Below are 23,095 nucleotides of genomic sequence, written 5' to 3'. Positions count from 1 at the left end.
AAGGAGGGTGCACTAGAACTGACAGAACCAGATTCAGATCCCAAGAAGGAACAGAGGGCTGCACGGGAGGCCTGCGCAACTTGGCCGCCCACAAGAAGCGAATCACATCAGGAATGGCAATCAAACACTGACCTTTCACTAACCCCCGAAAGGCTGACAAGGCCACAAGCTGAACCTGGAGAGAAGACCAAGCCAGTCCCCTATCCAGGCCATCCTGCAAGAACTCTAAAATGTTAGGCAGGGAAGCGCGAAAAGAAACCACTCCTCAAATAGACACCAAACCCTCACATAAGCCCAAGAAGTGGAAAGGCTCCAGGACCCCATGAGAGTTGAGATCACTTTATCTGAATACCCCTTCTTACCTAGGCGACCCCCTTTCAAGAGCCAAGCTGTAAGACAAAAGGGACCCGGATCAAACATTGGATTGGGACCCTGAGTTAGAAGGTCGTCCAAGAGAGGCAGAGGAAGAGGATCCGCCACCAGATGCCTCACCAGATCTGTGTACCACGGTCATCGAGGCCAATCCGGAGCCACCAGAACCACGAGACTCAGATGGCGAATTATGCGGAGAAAAACTCTGCCCACTAATGGCCACGGAGGGAACACATACAACAGCCCCTCTGTTGGCCATGGTTGAACCAGAGCATCCAGGCCCTCGGCCTGGTGATGACGGAAGAAGCAGGGTGTTTTGGCATTGACACTTGTGGCCATCAGGTCCATGAGGGGCTGACCCCAAGACTGCACTATCAACTGAAAGGCCACCTGGCTTAGACACCACCACGTGATGACTTAGGACGTCCACTTGAACATTCTCCACTCTGGCTATGTGGGATGCTGATATTTCTTGAAGGTGCGACTCTGCCCAGCCCATGAGCAGAGTCACCTCCTGTGCCACCAAAGTGCTCCTGGTGCCCACCTGATGATTGACATAGACCACTGCCTTGGCATTGTCTGACAGAACCCTGACTGACTTGCCCAACAGAAAGGACTAGAAGGCTAGCAACGCCAGATGGATTGCTCTGGTCTCCAAGACATTGATCAACCAAGAAGCCTCCTCTGTGGGTCAGGTCCCCTGAGCTGGGTGACCTAGACACTGAGTCCCCCCCAACCGAGAAGACTGGCATCTGTGAGCAGCACCATTCACTGCGGCTGCTCCAGACTCGCCCCTTGTACAAGATGGGGGGTCTGGAGCCACCAATGAAGACTGCCTAGAGCTAAGCCCGGAAGCGGAACAGGGTGATCCAGACTGTGCCTCTGAGGCGACCACCTCCGAAGAAAAGCATACTGAAGAGGACGCATGTGGGCCCGTGACCACCTCACTACATCGAGGGAGGCCGCCATTGACCCCAAGACTTGGAGGAAATCCTGCGCCCAAGGACACCGGGACGCCTAGAGTTAGGGTCTTATATTTTGGGATGGGGTGGTGTATGGAGAGGTGGAGCATTTGCAGAGGGTCACTTTGTGTTTTGAAGGGCAGACTGCGGAGTACATGATAGTTGCAGAGGGTGTAGTTTTTGGGAATAAGGGCACATCAGGGTGATTGGTTGTATTTAGGGCTAACACCAGTTTACAGAGTTAATTTTTGGGAGGTGGGTCATTTTGCAGATAGTGGGATAATTGGGAGGGTAATTTTGGTGGGCAGGGACAATTTATGGAGTGATGGGCAGTTTTCAGGGGTGTGGAGTTTGGGAAGGTAGAAAACAGGGAGAGGAATTTGAAAGGAGAAATTCCCTAATTGATACATTTCACTGTTTGCCCCTAGACAGACAGATATTATTGACCCCTTTTGTATTTAATTCTTTCCAACTTTCATTGTATTTAATTTATTCCAACATTCAATAAAGGTAGTATAGAAAGTACAAATAAATAAATTGGGTTGGAAAGAAAAAAAGAAACCCTTGTTTTCATTATTCCATTGGTAGTCTTGACAAAAGGATTTTTTGTTAGAAAGAACTATAAAGAGAGACTGCAAAGTAATAAAGCGGATACTTCATTGCCAACCTCATTTTACCATACATTATTCTGTTTTAAACTGTTATGCTTTAAAAGTACAAAAAGGCAAATAAAAGTAGGGCTTACCTTTTGTAACCAGAGTGTCACACAAGGTTTATGAAAGAGATGGCGGCAGGGAAGTTCTGTAATTATTTCATCTTTCACGTACTCACTGCAGCATATGGCACAGCACTGCTCCTGACCTACAGGTTTAGGAATATAAATCAAATCTGTTTATATCATAGCACCTCTGTGCGACTTACACGGTGATTTGTTTCAAATTTAAACAGAAATATACATCAACTGCAACATGTTGCAGACTGCATCCAGGGAAAGCTGCTTGGTTAAGTAAAAACTTGAGTTTCAGCAAATAAACTGGATATTTGATTTCAAGATTTAAAAATTAGTCTTCTACAATTCATATTTCTTCAATCCATTTTCATTTTTTTTACAATCTCAATCCCCTCTGATAAAGCTTTATACAGTAAAAACTTGGATTGCAAGTAACTTGGTTTGGAAGTGTTTTGCAAGACAAGCAAAACATTTGATTAAATTTTAACTTGATATACAAGCAATGTCTTGCAATACAAGTACAAACAGTATACACACATCACAACTGAGCCGATAGTTCTCTCTGACGCTGCAGGAGTGTAGTGACTGTTCTAAATGAACGCGTATTTTGCAAGACGAGCTTGACTCGATTTGCGAGTGTCCCCGCCCGCAAACAGGCATCGAACCCCCGCCCATAAACGCCACCCTCTGCTAACCGGCATCGCCCCCACAAACTGAAGTCTTACCCCCATCTGGCACCGGCACGCAGCACCAACCCACAGGAGGTGCCAGTGCCTGAAGAATCTGTCATGAAGACCTTTTGATGAGGGGGCGTTTGAAACAGTAAACCTCTGGAGAGATTGGAAGAGAGCATCCACCAGTGGAGAGACTTTCTCAACGAAGAAGTCACTCTGATGTGTTGAGAGAGTGGGTCAAAAGCCTGAGCCCACTGAGATGCCAGGGTCCACTGAGGGATTCTGAGGTGAAGTCTGGCAAAAGGAGTTATGTGAACGGTAGAAGCCATTCGTTCTAGAAGAACCATCATGTGTCTTGCTGAAATCGAAGAGAGGGAAGACACTTTGTGGCAGAGCTGAAAAAGAGTATCCTGACGTTGACGAGGAAGGAATGCTCTGAGTTGTACAGTGTCCAGGACAGCTCCAATGAACTGTAGAGTTTGAGAGGGCTGTAGCTGGGATTTGGGAAAGTTGATTTTGAACCCCAAACTTTGGAGGAACCAAATAGGCCGTTGGGTCGCTACAATAACCCCTTGAGATGTTGAATCTTGGGTGAGCCAGTCGTCCAGATACGGGAACACCTGTAGACCATGGTTTTGCAGAGCTGCTGCTACTACAACTAGGCACTTGGTGAATACTTTTGGAGATGATGCCAGGCCGAAGGGTAGCACTCTGTATTGGAAATGCAGATTTTCCACCCGAAATCTGAGGAACTGTCGAGAGGCTGGATAAATGGGAATGTGAGTGTAAGCCTCTTTGAGATCTAGAGCAGTGGTTCCCAACACTGTCCTGGAGGACCACCAGCCAGTCGGGTTTTGGGGATAGCCCAAATGAATATGCATGAGAGAGATTTGCATATAATGGAGGTGACAGGCATTCAAATCTGCTCCCTGCATATTCATTAATAATAATAATAATTTTATTCTTGTATACCGCCATACCCAAAAAGTTCTAGGCGGTTCACATTCATTAATTACGGTCCGCGGTGACACACGGATTTACAAAATTTTTAACAAAATTACAGGCAATGAAGAGGGGGGTGTGGGGAACTCTATAACTGAGATTTAGCAGAGGTAGCGGTAAGACAGAAGGTAGGGTTGGTAAGCAATAACGAGAGTGAGACCAAGTGTGGAGAGGGGGGGGGATGAGAGGGAGCAGAAGGAACGGGGGAGAGTGGGAAAGGGGAGAAGCAGGGGGCAAGGGGGATTAAAAGCCCTGTTCGCGGAAGAGGTGCGTTTTGAGAAATTTTCTAAAACTAAGGTAAGAGGGGGCCTCGAGTATCATTTGGGCAAGCCAAGGGTTCAGCTTAGCCGCCTGGTAAGCAAAGGTTTTGTCGAGAAATCTATTGAAGTGACATAATTTTCAATAGATTTCTCGACAAAACCTTTGCTTACCAGGCGGCTAAGCTGAACCCTTGGCTTGCCCAAATGATACGAGGCCCCCTCTTACCTTAGTTTTAGAAAACATTAGAGCTATCCCTAAAACCTGACTGGCTGGTGGTCCTCCAGAACCACTGATCTAGAGAACATAACCAATTGTTCTGATCTAAAAGGGGATATTTATCTGCCTTCATCTACTATGTTACTATAAGGATGCCAGAGACAACATTCAGAATTTTTCTTTGACTAAAAATTTGTTGAGCGCTCTGAGATCCAAGATAGGGTGTAGATTGTCCGTCTTCTTCGGAACTAGGAAGTAAAGGGAGTAAAACTCCCAGCTCTGCTGTTCCAAGGGAACTTCCTCGATGAAGCAGAGCTTGAGATGAAGCAGAGCTTGAGCTTGCTGAAGAAGAAGAGTGGTCTGCGATGAATTGGAAGGAAACTCTCTTGGAGGAAGATCTGGTGGAATCTGGAGGTAATGAAGAGAGTATCGTTCCTTGAGGACAGACAGCACCCAGAGGTTTGATGTAATGATCTCCCAGCGCTGGTAAAAATGATGGAGATGACCTCCAATGGGAAGCGGAGAGGACAGAGGCAGAACGATGGGAGGTTATGTTCTGTATCAGATGGTCAAAAAGGTTGAGAGGCCTTAGGCACAGCAGGAGTCTGAGGTTTTTGCTGCCTTTGTTGTTGCTGTTATGGTTGTTTCTTAGGAGGTACTCGTGTATAAGGAGCTGCTCTCTGACACCTCTGGTAAGATGGAAGAGGCCTGAAGCCTTTAGAGGTGGAAGGCTTAGGTTTAGGTTGAATGATGGAAACAAATGATTTCTCATGCTCAGACAATCGTTTAGTAGCTGCCTCGATGGAGTCATCAAACAATTCATTGCCCTGACAAGGGATGTTGGCCAGACGATCTTGAAAATTGGGGTCCATGTCTACAATGCGAAGCCAGGCAAGCCGGTGCATTGCTACTGAGAAGGCAGTGACCCTCGAGGAAAGTTCCAAATGCATCATAGGAAGACTGAAGAAGATGCATGCGGAGTTGAGCCAGAGTGGTAGTCACATGTTGAAACTCTAGAAGACAATGTTGAGGAATATATGTGAAAAAAAAATCAGGCAAATGCTTGAAATAAGACGTGAAAACAAAACTGTAATTCAAAACTCTAGTTGCCACAAGAGAATATTGATACAGGCGACGACCAAATTTGTCCATGGTCCTGCCCTCTCTTCCAGGAGGGACAGCGGCATAAACCTTGGCAGGATTGGTCCTTTTCAGAGAAGACTCCACGAGAAGGGACTGATGGGATAACTGAGATTTCTCGAAGCCCTTGCAGTGGATCATCCTGTAATGAGATTCCAGCTTTCCTGGCACAGCAGGAATGGAATAAGGTGGTTCAAGATTCTGCTTGAAGGTTTGAGAAAGAAGTCTATTGATAGGCAATTTAAGAGACTCCGCAGGAGGATGAGGCATATCCATTTCCTCCAAATCTCCGTAGAGTATTTGGAATCAGAGATCAAAGTCATATTGAAATCCTTACTCATTTGACGTAGAAATGAAGAAAAAGATATCTGCTCCGAGGAAAGGTGACCTTGAGGCACCTCGCAAAGCAGAGAATGAAGGTGAAGCTTCTCTGGAGTTCTTATACCGAGGTCTGAATATGCAGGTATAGACTCACTGAGAGAGTGAATAGAATCCCTCGCAGGAAAAGCAGCATAGTGGTAAGGCTCTGGAGGTGGTGTCCTCGACTTCGGAGTTGGAGGCCTCAAAGAGTCTCGAGGCCTGGAGAAGCGAGGCCTGTCCGAGAAGAGGACCTGCACCTCGATGGATGCCTCGACTGATGTGGGGAATTGTGCCTCAAACCAGGCAGGTCCCACTGAGAGGAATGTTGAGTCCTCGCCCTATGCCTCAGAAAGGGCGAAGTCTTATGCGAGGAGGGAGGGCTGGAGTGTGGAGATAGAATCGAGACCCCAATCCTTGTGTCGAGTTATCTCGAGGCACTCGCAAGGACTTGGCTCCTTGGATAGAATACGTAGAGATCCAGACAAGACACTTGTAAAGACTGGACTTCTTGCATAGTGTGTGTAGAATCCTCTTGAAGCACTCTCAAGGACTCGACTCCTTGTGATACTGCTGAGTGCTCAGGCTGGACTGCAGGAAGCAGAGTCGAGGCAGGAGTATGTTTGGCAAGCAGACTACCAAACTCCTGAGCCATAATGGTCTGGATCATAGCCTGCAAATGTGATACCGAGACTTGAGGATCTGGCACATTTGGTGTGGCTGTAGTCTCCGAGGAAGAGGAGGAAGAATGACTCTTCGGTTTGGAGACATGCTTCTTGGGCAGCTTCAGAACCATTGTTGGAACAGACTGCTGAGCTACCTGACCTGAGGGAGACAGCGAGGAAAGCAACTCCTCAGGAGAAGACTTAACATATTTGCTCGAGGACAAGGACTTTCCAAACGAGGAAGATTTTTCTAAGGTCAAGGTCAAGGCAGAAGGCGGAACCCCTGTAAGAGACTTGACCGATTTTGAGGTCGAGACCAGGGTTAGTGGATCCATACCGCCAAAGATTTTCTCCACCTGAACTTGACGACGCTTAATGGCTTGAGGTTGAAGGGTAGCACATTGGGCACACGACTCTGGACGATGGTCAGGTCCTAAACACTGAACACACCACCTATGTGGGTCAGTGAGGGAGATCGCACGCTGACAACGGATACATTTCTTGAAGCCTGTGGTCGGCCGGGACATAAACGGAAAAATAGCCTCAGCGAGATCGAAGCCTGCCGGTGCCGTCCTGCAGTCGCATGTGTGTGTGTGGAAGCTTCTCCTCTGACAATTGTCATTTTATAAAAACAAATAAAACAGAGCAAGGTTCAACAAAACCCATCTCCCCCTCCCTTTTACAAATATCCCCTTCACTATTGTGAAAACTGAACAAACCAAATTACTACAGAATGCTACACAGAAAAATCAAGTTAACAGAATACTTTAGTCACACATGGCAAGAATAATGTTAAGGGAGTGCAACTAGGGCAATTGCCCCCTGGTCAGAGAGTCCTAAGCCAGCTGGAAGCTAAAGAAGCACAGCCTGGACTTTGCGGTCCCCAGTTATGTCTAATACCAGCTCTAGCAGGATACATACAGTATAATCCCGTTATATCGGACTTGCTTATAACGGAACCTTGCATATAGCGGACGAGGCCCGCTGGTCCCGGCCGAGCGCCATTATAAATATACAGAAAATCATCGGATATAGCGGACTCGCATATAACAGACTTTCAGATATACCGGACAACTATTTTGGTCCCCAGAGCCGCTTTTAGCTGTAGTTTTATTTGGCTATAAAGGACATGCAGGCTCTGCCTACAAGGCACATGGCTTCCCGGTGATATAGTATCAAAATGCAGCCCAGAAAAAAAATGACAGAATGTTTTTCTTTCCAGTACAGTGTTCTGGTTTGCAATCATTTCGTGCCATACCAATATTTTGCTGAGTTTTGTTATTAATGTTGCTGATATGCTTATGCAATGACTGTTGTTCATCGATTTATGTTGTTTCAAGTTGCCCTAAATAAAGTTTTTAAAAAATGCAGCTCTGGATATAACAGACTGTTTTTCCAGGTCCCTTAAAGTCCATTATAACGGGATTATACTGTATTTCAAATCTGAAATATTCTAATCACAAAATATAAAATAAATTTATTTTTCTTCTTTTTGTTGTCTGGTAATTTTATTCTTCAAATCACATTGGTCTCAGGCTTTGGTTTTAGGTTCCTTCTGTCTTCATCGTGGCATGGCTGGCTCCTGAAGGTAAAATAGGCGCAAGAGGAGCTGGGGAGAAGATGCCGAGTCTGACACGTGCAATTTTTTTTACCACAGGAGTAAGACTTTTCATCACTCACACGGACCGGTAAAAGGTCTTGCCCCCATTCCCGCGGTAAACCAGTTGCAAATGTCTCCATTCCTGTGGATTTACTGCAGTGACCCGCAGTTTACCGCGGTAAACGGTCCCCGTGTCATTCTCTAGTTTCCTCCTTGCACACCTCCCATGCAAGTTAAATTTGTGCAGTCTTTCTGATTGTAGAGGCATGCACTTTTGCATCAACAGTAGCAACAGCCTGCTGTAGGTCTCGTGATGACATTTTAGGGTTTTTGAAAACTTCTTTTAGCATCTTGCGGTCTAATCTGGAGGTCAACTTGCTTAGACAGCCAGACCTGGGTATGTTGGCAGTTGTTTGGAAAGTCCTCCACTTGTACACTATTTTCCAGACCATGGAATGGCTAATGTCAAATTCTTTCAAGATCTTTTTAAATCCCTTACCAGACTTATAAGCTGCTACATCTTCTTTCTGAAGGCCTCAGACAGCTCTTTTGATCTCACCATAGTGTTCACTTTCACCACAGCAATCGTGAGCACCTCAAACAAAGGGCTCCTTTTACTAAGCTGCGATAGTGTTTTTAGCGCACAAATTTTAGCGTGCGCTAAACCCGTGCTACACAGCTAGAACTAATGCTGGTGTTAGCGTCTAGTGCGCGGGGAAATTTAGCACGCGCTAAAATCACTATCGCAGCTTAGTAAAAGGAGCCCTAAATGTCTAAGGTTTAAGTAAGGCAAACCTCCTTCAAAATGCTGAGTAACGATGTTCTAATCATGTGCACCTGATGTGATACACCTGTGTGTGATTTGAGCCACTTTAAGTGGGAGCATAATTTATTATACAGTTATAATACACATTTTTGTGGATATCTTTTGTTTCATGAGTAAATCAAGGAAAATGTTTCTTGTTTACCTGCAATTACATCACTTTCTTTTCCAGAGATAAATAAAAAAAGATTTGACATCGATATGTGAACATTTCTTAAGAAAAAAAAATGAATATTTCATGGTGTGTCCTAATTTTTTCACATGACTGTATATTTCAAAATGCTATTTCATAAGAGATACTGTATTTTTCACTCCATAAGATGCACTTTTTCCACCCAAAGAAAGGGGGTAGAAAAGGGGATGCATCTTATGGAGCGAATACACCTCTGCCCCCCCCCCCAGCGTTCTGCTGCTGCTCATGGCCCTCCATCCCCCGCTGCTGCTGGTGCTGCTCGCCGCTCTCTTACCTGCTTGCCGCCGCAGGAAAGGAAGTGAAGGGCCAGCGGCATGCAATCGGGTTCACAAGCCTTCTCTCCGACATCAATTCTGACGTCGGAGAGAAGGTCCGGGCCAGCCAATTTGGTTCAGAATATTTTTTTCTTGGTTTGTTCTCCTCTAAATCTAGGGTGTGTCTTATGGTCAGGTGTATCTTATGGAGCAAAAAATACAGTAATTAAAAATGGACATACCTTACTGCTTAACAAATCAAATTCCTATTGGTTAAAAAAAAATAATAAAAATAGGCTGAGATATTAGTTGTTTAAGTATTTTACATTTTAGTGATTCCTTTGTATTTTTTTTCTTACCATTGTGATCGTCAGCAATGATGATCTGTGGGAGACTGTCTATGCTTTCTTTACTGGCTGGGGGATGAGCCTGTTCCACGTCAACTGCAAGGGATTCTAAATGAGCCAGAGCAGTCTAAAAAAAACAGGTATTAAACTTTACTCAGTGACAGAAAGACTTGTAAAATTACCCTTTATTTCTTCTGTTGTCTTAAAGGAATATTCTTATTTTATTACCCAGTTAAATAATTGAAAAAGGTCATGTGAAAACTAACAGTGCTAGATTTAATGCTCTCATTTGTGTTCTAATGCACTGACATAGTAAGCCATCAAAATAAATATAATCTGCCTCCGCCCTTCACTATCTATAAATGTTTTCCCATATGAAGCAGATATGTTAGCATTTTGGAAGAAATGCCCCTGGAAAACAATACTGTTAGACAATTCTCAGTAAAAATGCTGAGAAATTTTATTTAAAAAACAAACAAAATACCTTTTTGCAGTCCTCAACGCTCTATGTCATAGTAATGTGAAAGTTTTTCCTCCCTCCTTTTTTCCCCTATTATTGCATGTATCAAAATGAAATGGTTTCTGATCTTCAAACAAAATATAATACTGTATTACGGTAGTCACAGTTTATACGTTACTTCATTCATTTAAAATTATTTAAGAAACAAACGCTGGCTTTTACAAAGCTCTGGTAGAGGTTTCAGGCTGGCGAGGTAAATGCTCATAGAATTCCTATGAGCGTTGAAACATTTACTTCACTGGTCACTGCAGCTTTGTAAAAGGAGTCCAAAAGTTATCTAACACCCAATTGACCAAATTTAATTGAGAATTAGATTGATAAAGACTTGAATACAGTCAGACTTTTTGAATCTAAACCTCAGTAAGGCCCAAATTCACTAAACCTCCAAACCGTGTACGATCCGTTTCCGTTTGCATGTCGGCAGCAGTGTCGGGTGTATGCTGCAGTCCAGGAGTGCAGGAGGCAGGATCCTCGTTTTGGTCAGAGAAGCAGGCTTTTTGGTCTTCCGTGGCGGGATCGTCGGGCTCCTGAGATGGCAGTGCTGCAGTTCCTGCGGTGGGGCCTTGAGGATCGTTCCTGTGGCAGTTTCAGGGGTGGGTGTGTTCAGTGGGGGGGGGGGTGTAGCTTGGTGCGGGTGTGCTAGTGGCACTGGTGGGGCATGGCTTGGGAGGTGAGCCTCTGGTTATTTGGGGTAGTGGGGTGTTGGTAGGCTGGGGTTTACTAGGGTTTGGTGAAGGAGTTTTTTGTGCTCCTTATGGTGCCTGCTAAAAAGTCTATTTCCAGGGGAGCGAGGGGTGGTGGAGCTCGTAGAGGTCGTTCTGCAGTGGTGGCAGTGCCTGTTGGTGGAACAGGGAGAAAGAATCGTCATGGTAGGAAGGAAGGCAGGTTTCATGGAGTTGCGGCAGCAATGGGCAAGTTGTGGACCAGGGAGGAGGAATCGGCATGGCAAGGAGGAAGGCTGACAGGCTTCGGTGTGGGAGGGAGGAAGGACAAAGACTGGAAGGCAGTGAGGGAGAGGGGGAAAGAACTCAGGACAAAGGAAGGAAGGAGGAAGGGAAGGAGGGAATACAAAGAGACAATTGTTGGGCCTGAGGAAGTAAGGAAGAAAAGAAAGAAAAAGAAAGAACTATCTAGTGCAGCCAGAAATCACCAGACAACAAAGGTAGGTTTTCAATTTAGTGATCAAAATCTGTGTGCTGCAGTATATTTGTCTATTTTTCTAGGGGGCTGGATTCAGAGGCACAATTTGGTTCAGAATATGTTTTTCTTGGTTTTTCCTCCTCTAAATCTAGGGTGCGTCTTATGGTCAGGTGCATCTTATTGAGTGAAAAATACAGTAATTTCTGGTAATAATTATAAAAAGTTTTAAGAAGGCTCTGAAAATTTAATGAGCATATGTTAAAGTAGTAGCAAATTTAATGTTGATTTTAAGATTGTAATTGTGGACACTGTCTCCATTTCTTACTGATTTTAAACCACAATGAACTTTGTTGAGGTATATGCGGTATGCAAATAAATGTTGTATTGTATTGTAGTAGAGTGTGCCTTTATTCCCACAGGAGACTGTTTTCTGCTCCTGATATAGTCTGAAGAAATTGCCAGTCGAATCTATCTTGAAATGGTCGCCTTTCGATGGTATAGGCTCTGATCCAAGATGGCTGCTGCTGTCTGATGCTGGAAGGACGCCTGAGATTGTCTTCCTTACCTCTTGAATATGCCGAAAAGAAGGGGCAGGAGTGTTGGTGGTGCCTCCCAGTGCTCGAGACCCACAGTTTCAACAATTGAAGACATCTTTAGATGTGCAAGCCGGTTCGGGGAATCGCCCGCTGGAAGCGTCGGTAGAGAGGAGTGCTTCGACGATATCCCATGGGCTAGACGTGACACTGAGCCCCGACGTCAGGACGCCTCCCCTCCAGCCGTTGCCGCTGGGAGCTAGCTCACCGTGAGAGGAGAGCACGTCAGATGAGGCAGTGTTCTCCTCTCGAGAGGCCAGTATGTCGGAGGGCTTGCCGCAGGAAACAACTCAGAGGGACTTGCTCCCTCTGGAGAAACCAGCGACTGGGACAACTCGTGCTATGGAGGAACAGGGCACTGAAAAGGTAGACCAGACATCTGAACTAACTTTAACTACACCAATAATTCCTTTTGTTCATGTTAAGCCCCCAGAAGTTACTTTAGACTCGCTCTGGGAGTTAGTTGTGGCTTTGGGTAATTCTCTGAATCCTCAAATTAAAAATTTAGATAAAGAACTTAAAGACCAGAAAGAAGTTATTAAGAATTTGAAAAAAGATATAGAAATATTGAAATCTGATACCCAAGAAGATAAGGACATAAAAATGATAAAAAGTAATCATGACTTATTGGTAAAAGATAACTTGATAATGAGGAGAAAATTGGAAGTACTTGAAAACAATTCCCGGATTAATAATTTATGTTTAATTAATTTTCCAAAGATCTCATCAATTTCCCCAAGAGACATGATAAAGCGTTACTTTCTGGAAATACTTAAAATTCCTGAGAACTCATTACCACCATTGACAAGAGTGTATTATTTACCTATAAAGACTCAGGATGTTCAGAAGAAAGATGTAATTGGAAAACCCCAGGAAAGTTCTCTGGATGTTTCTGCATTATTAGAACAGTCGGACAGAGAGGTGGCTATTTCAGCCACTCTCTTACTGACTGTAGCTCTGGCTCCAGATAAAGACTGGATCCTCAAACTTTTCTTTAAAAATAGAACCAGAGATTTCCTGGGTTTCCATATTCAAATTTTTCCGGATGTCTCTAAAGAGACTCAAAAGAGAAGAAGGGAATTTCTAATGTTGAAACCTGGTGTGACCCAGATTGGGGGTTTATTTTTCCTTAGATATCCTTGTAAATGTGTAGTAAGGTATCATACTTTTGAAATATGTGTTTTTTGAACCAGCTCATTTGATAGTCTTCCTCTCCACGAAGCACCTTGGGAATGGAGAAAAATCAGCATCCAAGGAATAATTAGCTCCTTTTTAGCATCAGATAATGTGATTTCGTTTGGTTGTTATTTTGTACCTTTAAATCACTCCGTTTCTTAAGTCTTGGATCCTAATTTTGAGGACTAGTGTGTGATTAAGTTGAGAATTATTTTTTTTGGATAGAAAGTAATTTTAATGTTATGTTCAATATTATGTTTTCTTAATTGCACTTTCTGTATAAGATGATATGTTTGTTAAATAATGTAAAATTTTCTAAAATAAAATTTAAAAAAAAAAAAAAATGGTCGCCTTTCATGCCAACCGTCCCCATTGTGCTGCACTCAGGAATGATCCATTAGGCGAAACTCATTTGTCATCTCTAAATAATGAAGAAAACCTCTTCAGATGTTCAGGCAATTCAGGAATGTGTCTTCCTTCTTTGTCCTGGAGGGCAAAAAGGCTGGAAGATACATTACTTGGTTAATGTGAAACCAGCCTCACATCCATGCTATAATGAAGAATATTTATTTTAAATTGAGATTGCTGAGTAATCTCAAATCTTACCTCTGGGGCCAATTTTAAGTAAGTCCTTAAATCAGTGGTATTGTCCTGTTTGGACAACTACAACTTGGTGCTGTTAGGCGTTCTCATGAATGCGATTCACACCTTACAAGTTACTCAAAACTTGATAATTTGAGTTTTGTTTGGTGTTCGGAAATATGATCATGTGTCCGAGTTCTAAGTGAGGCCATATTGGTTGAAGATTGAATTTAGGATACGGTTTAAACTATTGTTATTAACATATCTTTGTCTCTATGGAATGGCACTGAAATACCTGATTGAATGTATATTTGTATATATACCATCTCAAAGTTTATGCACAGCTCAAGTTAGGGAGTTGAAAGTCCCTACCCTAAGGCAGGCAAGGTTACAAGCAACTAGAGAAGGAGCATTTTCTTGTGCTGGTCCAGATGCTTGGAATCATATTCCATTTTATATTAGAAGGCAAAAAGATGTGACTGTTTTTTAAAAGTTTTTGAAGAGGCATCTTTTTGTGAAATTTAATTATAGGTGGTAAGCACCTATCTTACTTGTTGAATTTGTATGATATGTGGATGAAAGGAGAAATTAGTTTCTTACCTGCTAATTCTTTTTCTTTTAGACTCTCCAGACCGTTATAACCTTCACTGATGGGTAATAGCTCACTCTGACTAGCAGGTGGAGACTGAGAGCAAACTTTGGTTGTAGTACTAAATAGCTGTATCCCCTCTAGGAAACCAGTCTTTGCTCAGTCTCTCAGCAGGTGAAGGTGAGCTGTGCCAGTCTCCCCTTATTTAGGGCTGTTGGAATTTCTATAGCACTCCTTGTCCTTGTGCCGGGCAGAGCTTGGGGGGACCCTGTTTGGAGGGCCGCCTGACCTCAGGGAACACACTTCCAAAGGAGGTAATAGGACAGAGTACAATAATGGGTTTCAAAAAGGGACTGGATGACTTCCTGAAAGCGAAGGGGATTGCAGGGTATAGATAGAAGGTTACTCTACAGGACCAAAGCGAAAAGCATATGTGAGTTTTAGGGTAGGAGCACTATCAGGTCCTGGACCTGAGGGGCCGCCGCGTGAGCGGACTGCCGGGCACGATGGACCTCCGGTCTGACCCGACAGTCTTATGTTCTTATATGTGTCACACTTGACGGGTCATGAGTTGAGTTCCTCCACCTCTCCATATTTTAGTAGAGTTGCCTCAGCTCTAAGCCAAGCCACCAATACCGGCAAGACATACGGCTTTGAGAGCCAGTGGAGTCTGTTTTGAAAAAAAAAAAATTTTAATCCTGAGGCAGTGCCGGTCTAAAGGGATCCTTCCCTTGTCTGTTATTGCATTTTTATTGTTAACCGGCACTTCTATTTCAGCTAGGTCGCATATTGCGCAATGAGCATTTTTAAAGGAAAAAAGTGCTCATTGTGCTCCAGACGCGAGGCATGGGGAAGGTGGGTGGGACTATAAGTATCAGTGAGTCACCAAATTCCCTATAGGAACAGTTCTATAGGAGGGGCTAGCAATAAGACACTGACACAAATTCTTCTGAAATCTATCTTTTCTCTTTTAATTCCTAATATCCTCAATAAATCTAATAGCTTCTATACTATAATCTCTATTTGCACATTAAAATGAGCTGTTAAGACTTAAAGCCACTTTCTTTCCTAGGATGGAGAATAAACCTAGTAGAGCTTGTCCACAGTTCTGTACTGTACATATTATATGCAGGTACTTTGTCTCTAGTGGGCTTACAATCTAAGTTTAGATAAGACCAGTATAGTCCATCTAGTTTACCCAGTTATATGGCTACAGTTGTAACTGTACTCCATGCAGATTACATCCTTCTATGCTTTATATAGAAATTTAGATTGCTGTACAATTTTATTTCACAAAAATGATTTTTTTTGTTTGGTGTATATCAATTTCTCAACTTCTTCAAGCCAAGTACCCCTAAGTCTAACAAATATCACCAGAGTACCCCCAACCAAGACTCGCCCCTAACCCCACCCCCATAATAGTACTACTTGTAATGCAATTTCTTCCATTCATTTCTCATAGACAAACAATATAATCTTAACACCACATAATAACCCCATAATTAAAAAAACACATACGCAGAGAAAATGTTAATCATCATTTATATTCTTTTTTTTCAAAGAGGTCATGGCAGATGACTTTAAAATATGCAATGTCACCTCAGCAACAACTATAGAAAAATAGACAAATATAGTGCAAAATATAGGCAGCAGATTTAAATTCTCAAAACTGACACATTTTGATCACTAAATTGAAAATAAAATCATTTATCCCAGGACAAGCAGGCATGATATTCTCACATGTGGGTGACGTCATCTACGGAGCCCCGATGCGGAAGCATTTTCAAGCAAACTTGATTGAAGATTTAAGTTTGCTCTGCTGCTCCACGCATGCGTGCCTTCCTGCTCCACTAGGGGGTGCATCCCCTCGTGGTCTCCAGTTCAAAATTTTCCGCGAGCCTAGAAGTCGTGTTTTTCAGGCTCTGCCCCAACTGCCTTCTAGCACCGCAATTTTTTCTTGTTTTTTCACGATTAAGTCGCTGTGCGCGAATTCTTTACCTTTTAACTTGATTCCTGCTTCGTTTTTGACGACCCGGAGGCTTCCGGGTCCCCGTGGCCGCGTGGCTAATCGAGCCGCGGCTACTTTCGATTTAATGTCCCGGCCTTTGACCGGCTTTAAAAAGTGCACCCGGTGTGAGCGGCTTCTTTCACTCACAGATCCGCATCGCCGGTGCATCCTCTGCCTGGGGGCGGCTCATCCAACCGACTCCTGCCTCCAGTGCGCTACTTTCCAGAACCGGGCCCTCCGTCGAAGAAAAGCCCGCATGGCGGACCTCTTCACCCCGGACCAACCCTCCACCTCGGCCTCGAGGTCGGCCCCGGCTTCGGCCTTGACCTCAGCCCCGGATACCTCGGCATCGCCTCGAGACTCAACTCCGAAGTCCTCGGGACAACAGAAAGCCTCGGCCCAGGGTAAGTCCCCTCTTCCCTCTTCAGGTTCCGTAATATCGAAGAAGCCAGCCTCGGGGACAACGTCGACGCATGGCGGAAGCCCCATGCTTACAGCCCCGGCTAAGCCCTTCCAAGCCTTCGGGCCGTGCCTCCACCACACGGGAATACTCTGATACGAGGTCGCCCCCGGTGGAGTGCACCGAGGCAGTGGACATGCCTTCGATGCTGTCCGTGCCCGTCTTCCAGGACCTACTCCGAGCGATGATCACATCGGAGCTGTCCGCTGCAATGGCCCAGTTTCAATCGGCCTCGACCTCGATCCCGAATGTGCCAGACCAGCCTGAGCCTCGCATCGAACAACCTCGAGGAAAGGCGCGCAATCCTCGCCGCATCCCATCCTCCTCGGACTCCTCACCGAGTCGCCCGAGACGTTCTCCCTCCGCAAACCGCCAAGGGGCAAAACGTCGGGCTAAAACGATAGAAACCTCGAACCGCTGTACCTCCAAGAAGGCCCGAGGTTCATCGACTCTACGAGGCCGTTCTCCCACACCTCGTACGGGACCACTAAGGGTGGCTGAGTTATCACTCTCCAACCCGCGCATCCTCCGAACCCCCCCTCGGACCGGGACCCCCACCCGAGGTCGTAGGTATTCTCCGAGGGAGTCCGGATCAAGGTCACCGATCCGACATCGATCGGTACCCCGAACCCCGGCATCGTCTCCAAGGGGCTCCTTGAGACGCCGAAGATCGACAACCCTGGAGCACTCTCGCAGCGCTTCCCCGGCCTCGGAGCATGGATCAGAGCAGGAACCTCGATACTCGAGGGAAGCCTCCCCATCCTTCTCCACCCGACGAAGGTCTCGTTCACCGACCCCGCACGGGGCCCCGGGAACATCTCGCCCATCCTTCACTCGCTTTGTCCAGGACATGGGCCACGCCTTGGACTTAGACCTCCAGTCCGACTCCAGATACTCTAAGGAGTACCTGGCGGAGCTGGATATGCCATCACTGCCCAGAGAGTCCCTTCGCTTACCGCCTAACCCGGTACTCCAACAGGCCTTCTTCAGGAACCTGGAGACCCCCTACATGGTCACAGCCGTACCCTCCAAAATGGAGGCCAAGTACCGCACAGTACCCTATCCGGGATTCGAGCAACCACAGCTCTCCCACCAATCGTTGCTGGTAGAATCCTCCTTGAAAAAGGCCCACCCATCCCGGACCTCAGCAGCGGTCCCCCCAGGCCGAGAAGGCCGAACCCTGGACAAGTTCGGCAGGAGACTATATCAAAACGCAATGATGGCCTCTAGGGTGCAAAGCTACACTTTCACCTTCACATCCTACCTCAAACACCTCATTGGACTATTGAGAGCCTTTGAGACTGACCTACCGGCCTCCCGGCAAGGAACGTTCGGCCTGCTTTTAGAGTCCCTCTCTAACCTGCGCCTTCATCTATTCCACGCGGCCTACGATGGCTTCGAACTCTCCTCCAGAGAGGCAGCCTTTGCTATCGCCATGCGCCGATTAGCTTGGCTGCGCCTGGTCGACATGGACCCTAACTTACAGGACCGGTTGGCTAACCTCCCCTGCGTGGGAAAAGAACTGTTCGATGACACTATCGAGGCGGCTACAAAACGTCTCTCCGAACACGAACGCTCGTTCGCCTCCCTGGTCCGACAAAAGCCCAAAACGCCCACGTCCAGGCCGTATAGGGCCCCCCCGCGCCGCTACCCACAAAAGTCCATCCCTGCCTTCTCGCTGCCCCCACCCAGGCGCCCGCAAGCCCACCACCGGGCCATGCCCAAGTCCCAACCGCCTGCGACTACCAAACCATCCCCGTCCTTTTGACGGGACACGCGGAAGGGGGCAGGCCCCCTCCGCCATAGTCCCAGGCCTCCTCCCCATCGGGGGTCGGCTCAAAGCCTTTTACCCTCGCTGGGAACAAGTCACGTCGGACGCATGGGTCCTTGGCGTGATCTCATCAGGATACTCTCTCAACTTTCAAGCAATTCCTCCGGACAACCCCCCAAGGAATTGCCCTCCCAACTGGACTCAGCTACCCCTACTCCTCTCCGAAGCTCGAGACCTGCTTCGCCTGAGAGCAGTGGAGGAGGTTCCCCTCGACCAACGGGGGAAGGGCGTCTACTCCCGTTACTTCCTGGTACCGAAAAAAACAGGAGACCTACGCCCAATACTAGACTTGAGACGCCTCAACAAATTTTTGGTACGGGAAAAATTCCGGATGCTCTCCCTACTGACACTCTACCCCCTGATCGACGAGGGCGACTGGCTCTGCTCCCTCGATCTCAAGGAGGCGTACACACATGTCCCAGTGCACCCCGCCCACCGCAAGTTCTTGCGCTTTCAGGTGGGGGACTGGCACCTACAATACCGAGTCCTCCCCTTCGGCCTTGCATCATCACCTCGGGTCTTCACCAAGTGCCTCGTGGTGGTCGCAGCAACCTTACGCTCCCAGGGCCTCCAGGTATTCCCCTACCTGGACGACTGGCTAATCAAAGCCCCATCCAGGGAAGGGGTTATCTCAGCGACCCAACAGACTATTACCTACCTACAAAGTCTGGGGTTCGAAATAAACTTCCCAAAATCCCAACTACGCCCCTCGAAGTCCCTACAGTTCATCGGGGCCACGCTGGACACGGTTCGCCTCCGTTCCTTCCTCCCCTCTCCGCGCCTAGAGGCGTTAGTAAGTCTGAGTCGAAGGATCTCCCTGCTGACCTCGGTATCAGCTCGACAGATGATGATTCTCCTGGGCCACATGGCCTCCACCGTCCATGTCACACCCTTCGCCCGCCTCCATCTGAGAATCCCTCAATGGACCCTGGCGTCCCAATGGCGTCAAGACCGGGACCCGATCGACCGTCCCGTGAAAGTGACTCCTTCATTGCAACGATCGCTCCGCTGGTGGGCCGACTCTTCAAATCTTTCCAAAGGTTTGCTCTTCCGCACCCCACCCCACAGCAAGGTACTCACCACGGACTCGTCGGAGTACGCTTGGGGAGCCCATCTGGACGGCCTACGCACCCAAGGGTTGTGGTCAGCACAAGACCGTCGCTGCCACATCAACGTGCTAGAGCTTCGGGCCATCTATCTCGCAACTGTAGCCTTTCAACATCTGCTCCACGACCGAGTGGTTCTCATCCGAACCGACAACCAGGTAGCGATGTACTACGTAAACAAACAGGGGGGGACAGGGTCTTGGTCCCTTTGTCGGGAAGCCCTGCGCCTCTGGAAATGGGCAATCTCCAACAACACCTTCCTTCGAGCGGTGTACATACAAGGAGAACAAAACTGTCTGGCGGACAGACTCAGCCGCCTCCTCCAGCCACACGAGTGGTCACTACACTCGCAGACCCTACGAGGGGTGTTCGAACAGTGGGGGACGCCTCAAATAGATCTGTTCGCATCCCCTCACAACCACAAGCTGCCTCTCTTCTGCTCCCGGATATACTCCCCGGACCGGCTCGAGGCCGACGCCTTCCTCCTCGACTGGGAGGGAAGGTTCCTGTACGCGTTCCCGCCGTTCCCTCTGATACTGCTGACGCTTGTCCACCTGAAAACAGTAAAAGCCACCCTGATCCTGATTGCCCCTCGCTGGCCACGCCAGCCATGGTTTTCCCTTCTACTTCAACTCAGTGCCAGAGATCCACTGCCTCTGCCTCTGTTTCCCTCTCTACTATCACAGGGTCAGGGTTCACTGTTACATCCCAATCTTCAATCTCTTCATCTGAATGCTTGGTTTCTCTCCCCCTGACTGCTCTCCCAGTGTCTCAATCAGTCAAGGAGATATTGGAGGCCTCTAGAAAAACCTCGACGAGAATCTGCTACTCCCAAAAGTGGACCAGATTCTCAACCTGGTGCTCCTCCCACGGCCAGGACCCGGTGTCGGTCCCCGTCCCCCTGGTCCTTGACTATTTACTTCAATTATCTCATTCCGGCCTAAAGACCAACTCCATTCGAGTACACCTCAGTGCGATTGCAGCCTTTCATCAGCCCCTGGAAGGGAAAGCCCTCTCGCTCCATCCCTTAGTCTCTCGCTTCATGAAGGGTCTGCTGAACGTCCACCCCCCTCTCAAACCTCCCCCGGTGGTTTGGGACCTTAACGTGGTTCTGGCTCAACTAATAAAACCTCCATTTGAGCCCCTAGACAAATGCCATCCAAAATTCCTCACTTGGAAGGTAATTTTCCTACTCGCGCTCACGTCCGCCCGGCGGGTTAGTGAGCTACAAGCTCTGGTAGCGGACCCACCCTTCATGGTATTCCATCACGACAAGGTGGTACTCCGCACCCATCCAAAGTTCTTACCTAAAGTAGTGTCTGATTTCCATCTCAATCAGTCCATTGTCTTACCTGTGTCTTTCCCCAAGCCCCACCCTCACCCCGGAGAAGTGGCGCTCCACACTCTTGACTGCAAGAGAGCGTTGGCCTTTTACCTCCAACGCACTCAGTCACACCGGAAAGTCCCACAACTGTTTTTGTCCTTCGACCCAAACCGGTTAGGCCACCCAGTTTCCAAACGCACCTTGTCCAACTGGTTGGCCGATTGCATCTCCTTTTGCTACGCTCAGGCTGGTCTCGCGCTACATGGTCGAGTAACGGGACACAAAGTCCGAGCGATGGCAGCCTCCGTAGCGTTCCTCAGGTCCACACCTATTGAGGAAATCTGCAAGGCTGCCACGTGGTCTTCGGTTCATACCTTTACCTCCCACTACTGTCTGGACTCACTGTCCAGAAGCGATGGCCGGTTCGGCCAATCGGTACTGCGAAATCTATTTGCTTAAATTGCCAACTTCCCTCCATCCCTTTTCAGTTAGCTTGGAGGTCACCCACATGTGAGAATATCATGCCTGCTTGTCCTGGGATAAAGCACAGTTACTTACCGTAACAGGTGTTATCCAGGGACAGCAGGCATATATTCTCACAACCCGCCCACCTCCCCGAGGTTGGCTTCTTGGCTAGTTAAGTGAACTGGAGACCACGAGGGGATGCACCCCCTAGTGGAGCAGGAAGGCACGCATGCGTGGAGCAGCAGAGCAAACTTAAATCTTCAATCAAGTTTGCTTGAAAATGCTTCCGCATCGGGGCTCCGTAGATGACGTCACCCACATGTGAGAATATATGCCTGCTGTCCCTGGATAACACCTGTTACGGTAAGTAACTGTGCTTTTCCAACCTTTGTTGTCTGGTGATTTCATTAGTCTCAGGTTGCACTTCCTTCTGACTGTGCATCCAATAGTTTTTTTCTTTCTGCCTCCTACACACTTCCTCTCCTCCGGACCTCATTCCCTTCCCCAATCAACATCTCTTTCTGTCCCTCCATGAGTCCAACTTTTTTCCCTCCCTCCTCCACTCCCATTGGCAACATATCTCCCTCTCTCTCTCATTCCCTCCCTTGTTGCAAAGGGAGTGGGGGAAAAAAAGAGAGATATCCAGGGTGTAACTCTCCCACTCCCTCTACTGCCACATCCAACATTTCTCCCCCTCTCATTTCCCGGATCATGTGCAGCATTTTTCACCCTTGCCCAACATTTTTCCTTCTATCACCCCTCTCCAGCATCATGCCACATCTCTTCTTCCATCACTATGGGCTTATTTTGCAAAGGTGCATTAGGGCCTTAACGTGTGGAATAGCGCACGCTAAATTGCCGCGCATGCTAGCCGCTACCGCCTCCTTTTAAGCAGGTGGTAATTTTTTAGCTAGCGCACACTAATCCGGTGTATGCGCTAAAAAGCTAGCACACCTTTGTAAAAGGAGCCCTATGTCTAACATTCCTCCCCCTTCAATCTGTCCCTCTGTTCCCTCTCCACCACATCCAACATTTTTCCCTTAGCCTTCTCTTCTCCATGCATCTCTACCTCACTCCTCTCTCTACGCCCAATTTTCCTCTTTCCCCAAGTACATCATTTCTTTCTCTCTCACGCACACACCCATGTCTGATAATTCTCCCTTCCTAGTCCCTCACTCCCTCCTATGTTCCAAGTTAGTGCCCCCTTCCTCCCTCACTTGTGTTCCAAGTTCATACCCCCTCCCTTCCTTTTGTGTCCTGAGTTTGTGCCCCCCTTCCAGCCTTTGTTCCAAATTCATGCCCCTCCCATGTCCAAATATGCTCCTTCCCCCCTCCATTCTCCCTTTGTCCCCTCTCCCTTACATGCTTACTCCAGGGCCGCACTTACTCCTTTCAGCTGGGCTGCTCCTTCCTGCCTTCCTGAAGGCAGAAAGGTAACGGGATCCCCGGTTGACCCGGAAGGCTTCCCTCCAACATCAGCTTTGGCATCAGAGGGAAGCCTTCTGGATCAGCTTTGGCAATAGTGGCAGCAGTGATTGAGGAAGAAAGGGGCAGAAGACATACGCAGTGCCGCATAACCTCCACAAGCAGCTTGCGTACCCCTGGGGGTATGCATACCGTGTGTTGAGAAACACTGGTGTAAATGACCCTCTGTACCAGAAACTGTGCATTAGTTCTGTTAAAGAAGCTATGAAATGAGCATCAC

The 23,095-nt window shown here is 47.2% G+C and overlaps 1 protein-coding gene across 5 annotated transcripts in view; it reads right to left on the bottom strand.

Moving 5' to 3' along the window:
- The window catches only part of PJA2 (praja ring finger ubiquitin ligase 2), a 162,632-nt gene that overhangs the window by 14,847 nt on the left and 124,690 nt on the right, over positions 1-23,095 (bottom strand). For all 5 annotated transcript variants that reach the window (XM_033929140.1, XM_033929143.1, XM_033929141.1 and 2 more), the window contains 2 exons: positions 9,609-9,723; positions 2,080-2,195 (listed from right to left, as the gene is read on the bottom strand). In XM_033929140.1, the coding sequence (XP_033785031.1) occupies positions 2,080-2,195; positions 9,609-9,723 (231 nt within the window). The remainder of the gene's footprint in view (positions 1-2,079; positions 2,196-9,608; positions 9,724-23,095) is intronic.

Source organism: Geotrypetes seraphini, chromosome 1, assembly GCF_902459505.1.
Source record: "Geotrypetes seraphini chromosome 1, aGeoSer1.1, whole genome shotgun sequence".
NCBI lineage: Eukaryota > Metazoa > Chordata > Amphibia > Gymnophiona > Dermophiidae > Geotrypetes > Geotrypetes seraphini.
This window is presented reverse-complemented; position numbering and strand designations above follow the sequence as displayed.